This window comes from Limulus polyphemus, unplaced genomic scaffold (assembly GCF_000517525.1).
Source record: "Limulus polyphemus unplaced genomic scaffold, Limulus_polyphemus-2.1.2 Scaffold1255, whole genome shotgun sequence".
In the NCBI taxonomy this organism is placed as follows: Eukaryota; Metazoa; Arthropoda; class Merostomata; order Xiphosura; family Limulidae; genus Limulus; species Limulus polyphemus.
In genome coordinates this window covers 193,900-202,621 of record NW_013666865.1, presented here as the reverse complement: position 1 = coordinate 202,621, position 8,722 = coordinate 193,900, and the positions used below count along the sequence as shown (strand labels likewise).

General features: G+C 31.3%; 1 protein-coding gene across 2 annotated transcripts in view; it reads right to left on the bottom strand.

The window, feature by feature from the left end:
- Positions 1-8,722, bottom strand: part of LOC106462802 (E3 UFM1-protein ligase 1-like) — a 125,410-nt gene that overhangs the window by 89,026 nt on the left and 27,662 nt on the right. For both annotated transcript variants that reach the window (XM_013922763.2, XM_022390151.1), the window contains exon 4: positions 5,682-5,796. In XM_013922763.2, coding sequence (XP_013778217.1) covers positions 5,682-5,796 — 115 coding nt within the window. The remainder of the gene's footprint in view (positions 1-5,681; positions 5,797-8,722) is intronic.

Here is an 8,722-nt window from a genome sequence, read left to right as displayed (position 1 = left end):
GACTTAATAAAAAATTTGATATTTTGTGCATGAAAGCATTGTAATGTTTACTGATAATCTGCTAAATTTCGTTAACATGTGCCAACTACTTTAAAAGTTACAGCATGAAAACTATAACAAGCACAAAATGGTTATGAGGTCAGTCCCAGGTACTGAGCTTGTGCTGAAAGAGTTAAACTACTTTTTCATCATAGAATACCAACAAATTTGGCATAAAAACCTAGCTAATAATCCAAATTTTAAGTTCGTAATTTTATATGACAATATTAAAGCAAAATCCTCAATTTCCCATAGTATGAGGATTCTGAGATTTTCTCTCTAGGTATATCCTCTTCTCTAAATTATTTATCTACCAGATGAGAAATATGGTATTTAACATAAATTATTTATTACAATGTTATCATTGCTCAAGCAAAGCATAATTTTGATAGCCTTCAATCTTATTTGGTTACAAAGCCATCAAATTGGAAATCAGATCTCTCTTTCCAAACCCACCTGTAACATTCTCTCTTTCAGAAATTGCCAATAGTTCTCTCTGATGTCTAATACTATATCATTTATAACAAATAGAAAGTGATGCATTATATTACATTGTTTTCTGTACATAGAATTCTCAATCATACTTTCAGTTCAAACTTTCTTCCCACGGGAAACACATCAACGAGCTTAGCTGAATTTTTAACTGCCCTTGTTGCATAATTAAAAAGCCAGAAAAATTGTGATAGTTATGGGACACTGTCTGCTTTTTGCATGTGATTATTCTGTGTTCTTTGGTGTATTATTTAATTGAATAAAAAATAATTTACTGCAGTAGTAAAATTAGTATTTGTTTTGAAGTTAAGCACAAAGCTACACAATGGACTATCTGTGCTCTCGCCCACCACGGGTATCGAAACCCGGTTTCAAGCGCTGTGCCACTGGGGGGGCTAAAATTAGTATATATATAAAAAAAAAAGGTGATACAGGTATTTTATTTCTTGTTTTTCATATGTATTTATTTGTTATAATAAAAGTAACTAAAACGCAAGAATGATAAACTTTTTAGGTTATATGAGGTTAGATTAGATAAAATAAATAATATTAATAAAACATTTTCATGAGGTCAATGCATCCAGCCACTTATGCCATGAAAAATATAGGAATATCTGGAGGAAATACTGAGTATAATTGTCAAAATATAGTATCAAATAAGGCCAGTGTACCACATGTGAAATTAAATTTTGGGAATAAAAATAAAAATAATAGAAACAAATATTTTATGGTGACTTCCTCCACCCTTTATAGTCACCATTTCATTCACTTTAAAACAAGTATGAAGGCTGACTACAAAAAACATGTAAATAGATTCAAAATCTGTACCAACATATATGTTAATATTCTATTGGAATAAGCTAACAATCTGATGTGGTACAAATCATGTGCATGACTGTCACACTTAGTTACTAATATTTTTGTTGTATTTAACACATGATGCATTCAATTTTTATTGGACTCAATTACGCTATAGTAAAACAAATATGTAAATTATAACATTTAATGAGTATATATTTAAACATTAACATGATATCCTTATCTCAGTTCTGTAAGCAAATATCAGAGATACTTAAATACAACTAATACAATTTCTTTTCATAACTCATGTCAACAAAACTAGAGCAACAGAAAAATGAAACTACAAACAGTTAATCTGAATTAAATAAACTTTATAACACAGACTTATCACTACAACAGTCTCTGAACATAAGGTACTATGCATTTGTCTATAGGCTACTTACTCTGGAGCTCATTGTTAACTATAATATTCTTCTAAATCTACTTAAGTAATTCTGCATAGAGTATTCTACATGCTAACAAATATTTTTATTTATACATGTTTTTTTGCTGGCAAATCCAGATCCTTTGCTAATTATCAAAACATTTTCGTTTTGTTTTTGCCAGGGTTTGCCTTGATTCCATTGTTGACTTAAGGACTTTTGAGGTCTCTTTGCATTTCTTTTGACCTTCCTCAATCATTGCATGAGCCACACTAGCAGCAGCAAAATCTTTTTCCTTGATAGCATTAGCCAATTTGTCATTTCCTTCATTTAAAGGCTTCTCACTCCCAATTAATGAATCCTTTGCTTCTTTTGCTTTGGCACACAATTTGTCTTCTTCTTGAGAAAGTGCAGCATTGTTTTTTACCAAGTCTTGTGTTTGTTCTTCCTCTTATCTGCCTCCTCCTTTAGCCTTTCTACCTCAGCTTTTGACTCTTTGGTCAGTTGCTCTGTTTTCTCTTTTTCTGCTTTCATTACTTCCAATCTTTGTTCATAGGCAGTGTAAGCACCCTTGGCAGCAAGCAAAAGCTTTTTAGTAATTGGCACATGTTCTGGCCTTACCATTTCTGGATCCAAGAAGCTCACAGCATCTTTAGCTATCCTAAAAGCAGTGATGGTTTCTGCACTCATTGATGCTCTTTCAGTGGTCACCAAATGCTTATTCACAGAGAATCCCCTCTTTACATCTGCATTTCCATGAGCTAGAATCAGTGAAGATTTCACAACCTTCCCCAGCTTGGAGTATTTAGGTTTTTATCAATTCTAATCTGTGCAAGAACATCCCTCCACTAATGATCAATACGTGCCTCACCCACATTTTCTGAATGGTAAGTACAGATTCCACTCATCAAGTACTTCCAGAATGTCTGTTTCACTGACATTGGGAAGCTTTTTTATTGCCAGTCTCTTGATGGAATGAACTGTTCCAGTTTTCATTGGATTCAGGCATCCTATATACTTCAAGATACTTTCTGAAACAGACAGATGATTAATTAGGCAGGTGACAGCAGATGAATAAAAGGCACACTTTCGTAGAAACATCTTATGCTTGCCACTGCTGGACAGCTTTTGCATGGCTAGCCATGGGAATGACCAAACATCAAGCATTTATAGAAACGAACTTGGACTTCACCCTTAAGTGGTGACCAGTATCTGATGGGCAAGTCAAGCTGTTTCTTCCCTTGAGCTGTTGTTGCTTTATCAAAATGAAGTATGAATGGAGTCTTGGAATCATTTACATCAGCAACCAATGCATCAGTACAATATGGACCTATCCCATCTGATAACATGTATGATACCTTCGTTCTTGCCATGTGGAATTTTGATGCAGCTTGACAATCAAACATAGCTTTGAACATGTCAGATATACCATCGCAAGAGCAAAAGCTATAATTGCTAGCAGCCACCTTTAAACACCATATTGTTTCTGCAACTAACACATCTTCATTTACAATTTTGACCTTCATCGTAAGTTCCTTTTCAGTTGACTTGGCCTCCTTAAAACACAACTTCATTTGACATGGTGTCAAAGCACTCTTAACCATCTCAATGTGTTTTTCCCCTTAGCATGCTGCTTTAATTGTTCTAGTCCAGATCCATCACATGCTATTTCCTTTTTGCACAAAACCTAAAATGCTTTAATGTCATTAGAGCCCTTTTTGCACCAATGTTTGATATCATGTCCAATGTTGCCCTTCTTATGCAGCCAGTGTTCTTGAAATTTGGTCTTTCCAGCAGGCATTTTCAATACTTCAGGTTAAAATCTCACTGCGTACATCTCTGAAAAAAGAAAGTTGTCATTATTTGAAATCAACAACAAGACAAAAATGTTGTTTTGTACAACACAGTGTAAGTAAAAAGGTTGCTGCTTCTTCAACTCTCTGAAAACAAAAATATTAAGTGATCATGTTCAGCTGAAATTAAGTAATGGCAAAACAATAAATCAATCAAATATGCACGTATAAGAAAATATTTAACTATTTGAAACACTATTCTTCAGTAATATATTTTAAAACTATAGCTCATAATCCAACCCAACCTCAAATATTGCTGCTCTGACTAATTACTGGATAGCAACAGTGAGTCACAACACAGCATAAAAATTATTTTTTCAAGAAAATATTTCTTACCTTAATGACTGATGAACATGGCTTCCTTGTACATATGGATTGCTGATACAGTTGTGAATATGGATGATTCAAGTTTGTTCTCCAGAGAAAAAAATCCAATAATAACTTAATCATACTTTCATTTCAAAGAAATTTTGGATGTATGTAACACATTTGGAAGGCTTTTATCACCTTTGAAATTAAAATACCAATTAATGTTATACATAACTGCCACATATAATAGTAGTACTTAACATTCCCTCTTTTTTTTGGGATCTAATTGGCAGTTTTATTTTTAAATATAAAAAAATCCCCAAGACCTGAAAAATATAGGAATTTCACAAAAATATAGGAATTATAGGAACAATAGACACCCTGCAAGGTATGCTCGCAAATAGTCTGTGCATTATGTAATTTGAAACCATAATATGAGCTGCTAGTTTGTCACACAACTTACAACTTATATAGCAGCATAAATATTAGTTATACACAGTTCAAAGGGCAATAAAATAATAAAATTTACGCATAAAGAGATGTATACTGTTAAGAGTTTAAAGCTATTTAGGATAAACAAATGCAGTTTAATGTTACAATCTGAAGTCATTTTAAAAATAAAAAATGGGTAATTTAGATTTATTTTGAATTTTTTTTTTGGTGGCTAGAAGGTTAGACAAATTGACCAACCTCGTATAGAGTTTTAGGGTAGAGAAAATAACAAATAAAATATATAATTGTACTGAAAAAAATATTTGAATTTTATTTAGGAGGTTTTAGATTATGTAAATCAAATTTGAGATTTTTAAGATGAAGGAAAGTATTTTTAACCTTAACATGAATTAGCACTTTGCACTCTGACTAGTATAAAAGAAAAAAGAAACTTGATATATTCAGAAACAAACTTTTAGTAAAAATACTTGTAATGTTTACTGAAAGTCTGCCAAATATTGTGAAGATACACATACTGTAATAAAAGTTATGGTATGAAAACCAGAGTGAGTACAAAATTGTTACAAAGTCGGTCAATTCAAAAACTACTAAATATCTAAAATCATAAATAGTGTTCAGCATTACAGTGTTCTAACAACATCCTTAGGGATATACAAGACAACATCTCAAAGACTGCTAAATATCTAAAATCAAAAACAATGCATTCAACATGATGATGTTCAAACAGCATCCTTAGGGATAAAAATGACATCTGAAAAAGTGCTAAGCATCTACAATTAGGAGATAAGTACATTCAGTATGACAGTGTTGCAAGAGAATTCTTAGGGATGAACAAGACAGTTATCTCAAAACCACTAAATATCTAGAATTATAAAAAGTCCATTCAGTATGACAATGTTCAAACAAAATTCTAAACAAGGAATTTGAAAATGAATAAACTAAGAAAACAAAAGTTCATAAGCTTCCAGTAATCGTGAAATCACAGTTGTTTCCACATACAGTGGAAGTATATCAAGATTTGTGGTTTACAATTGACCTTACCATATTCTACAGAAGCCTATAACAATGGAAACTGTAGTGTTGAGAAATGATTTGTAATCAGACAACATACTGAGCATGATTAACAACAGTGATAACTCTTAGAGGATCAGGGAGCCTAGTACGTCACTCTTGTAGAGTGCAACTACCACTCACTATCTACCTTCAACCAGCCCAGTATTGTAGGCTTTTACTTTCTAGCAACATAAAAGCAGCATTTCCTGGTCAAAATCTGTACAATTGACAATCAATTGGTTGAACAAATTAGACTTACCTCTTCCAAAAAATCTGCAGGTAAATCATAAACTTTAGTTAGCTCTCCTATAGTAATCTGGCCTGACTGCTGTAGTTTCTCATCAATTTCTTCTGCCAAGTGATTAAGATAATCACTAGGAAGAAAGGATAGAAATTCAAACAGTAATCATATTTAGAAAAAAAAAAGATTATATCTTGGAAAATAAAACATTTAAAAAAAAGTTACATAATGTAAAAAAAAAGGAAAACAAAAAATAAGGTATAATTCAAAGCCAAGTTTAAGAAGCCATAATAACAGCTGAACCAAAACTAACCAAACTATACAAATATACTGTTGTAGGCTATGTTTCTATTTAATTTAAATGTTTTTATTGCTGTTAGCTATAGGGAACTGAAGTTTTCATATCATGTAATTAGCATGGTTTAATGATTAGAATTTTCTTAAGAATTTAAGAAATGATTTTAGCAGTGTAAAAATAAGTTATGGTACAGCAGATAGCTGATTATCAAGTTATGGAGTTTGGATTGTAAGTTTGCCTGTTACTAGCAGCCAGTTATTTCAGTTTTGTAATGCGAATTTACATCAATGAAGAGGTTCATACAAAAGAAGTTAGCAAGTACTATCAGCACATACTTTGAACTTAGTCTTGTCAAAGAATATTAGTTAAACCAACTTATATAACTTGTAGTTGAAGAAATAAGACACTTTTGTTGCTGTTAAATGAACTGGTCCTTGTAATATTTTTAAATAGCAATCCAAGAAACTGTTACAACAAAATATATTCATATACAAGTGGTAGAAGGTAAAACATAATATCATGTGAAACAAAGTTAAGATCCACTATTACACAGCACAAGTTTATATAAAAACAAGTTTCAACACTTTCATGTGTCCTCTTCAGTCTAGCATTTGCTTGTAAAAGAATGACTTACAGAGATTATTTTAAAAAATAAAAAACTTTTCAAAAAAGGAAGAAAATGTAGGGATGGCTAATAACAATCCTTCAAAAACAATGTAACCAAGATAGTAGTGATGACATTTGCATCATCCCTACATAATAGCATAAACATACAGTGTTCTAGAATGTCAACAGACAAAAATAGGATTAAGTAAACTCAATTATACAAGTACACTTGACCTTACCGATGTAAGCTCATGTCTGTGCTATTATGTAGGGATGATGCAAATACCATCACTACTATCTTGTTTGCATTGTTTTTGAAGAATTGGTATTAGCTATCCCTACATTTACTTCCTTTTTTTGAAAAGTTTTTCTACTTGTTTCCTTGTTTTTAATGCAGTGTTTCAAAAAATATAGGAAGGTTGTATTTATAATCAAATTCTAGATACAATGAGGTTCCAACTGTAATATTTATTGTTTATCTATTATTTGCTGGTAACTCCCGTTTCACCCTGTACTTTAGCTATTTAAAGGAACACCAAAATTTCTGTAAAAAAGCCAAATTCAAGGGGTAATGATAAGATAATTTACACTAGAATTAGGATTTTTTTTAAATTACTACTAGTTAATAATACTTATAAAAGTGACTACTCCGTTTGAAACTATGTCACCTCAGTGAAGTTGGTTGAAACCATTGTTTTGTTTTTTGAGTTATTATGTAATAAAAATGAAGCAGAAAAAAGAAGAACAAATAAATGAAACTTTTTGCTATAATATTTACAAACATTCCCAGAACTTGTGACTCAGTCATTACATAGATATTGTTATAAATGGAAACACCGTATAGTATTGTAAAGTTCTGATGACCTAATGAGGAGATGTTTAAATAACCATTTTGATGAACAATCCAAACCATTCCTACATAGGCAGTGCTACAGCCTGGCTGATAATGAAAGTCTCAAAGAAACAACATCTTAGAAATCAAATTAACAAAATCAACATTCTGCTTTCCGACCTGAACATACTATGGTCTCCCTAATAAAAGTATTTACTAAAAATAATGTATTCACATGCAGAGAATGATATTACAGATGAAAATATGGAATGGCAAAATGCAATCCTTTTATCCCCAATTCAATGCAAGATCTTTATGGATATTAAAAATGTGTTCTATGTAATTTGACTTATTAAAATGAGGCATAACCACAAAAGACAATAAATTTTTCAGTGATACACTATGCCACCATCATCAGGAGTATGAAGGAGCTGTGGAGAGTAAGGGATGGAAGACTTGAACTCTGAGACAAAGAAATACTTGTAATTGTAGGTTTGTGTTCTTCTGGAAAAAGTAAGTATTATTTTTAAATTTTTTTAAAGTCTAGAGTTGTTATTTTTATGTATTTTAGTTTAGGTGATATTGGACACTACAGGTACAGCTAAGCTGAAAGTTACAACATTGGCTCGATACTTTATCATTAGGCATTTTTTTAAACTTTTAAGTAACTAATATTAGTATTAAATGTTAGATAGAAATAACATTTTCATTAGTGTTAGCTAATTAAGAAGGATAATCTGTTTAACTTAAAAGCTTAAATTACTGTTTTTATTACTAGCTGTTAAGAATTTAATACATTAGACTAAACTGTTTAAATTAGCATTTAGTTGTGTGAAACTACAAACATGGAGTACATCATTCTTCTGGTACTGACATTGGTAATTAAAGATATATGTATTGGTTTATAGTGAATAAGCCTAATTACTTCAGTGAGAAGATAAGGTAGTGATAAAATAGCAACATACTTAACTCTAATGTTAGGCTTAACAGTGTTGTCAATAGGCCACTGGAATTTAGCGTTAATTACACAGGCCTGCAAATTTAAACTTCATAAAAGTTGTTTTGGTTTTAATAATCAGCTACACAGATTTCAAAAATAACATTCAATTTTTTTCTATCATGTAAGGATTTTTGACAAATCGGGAAGAAAAACTCTTACTTAAATCATATTTACAACAAATTTCCCACAAATATAACAGAATATATTTGAGTTATTTACATAACCTCTTGTTTCCATAGCAATGAGTAAATAATGTTGAAAAGAAAAAAATGATAACAAAATGCATGCATAAACAAATACTATCCAGAAATGATACGTCATGT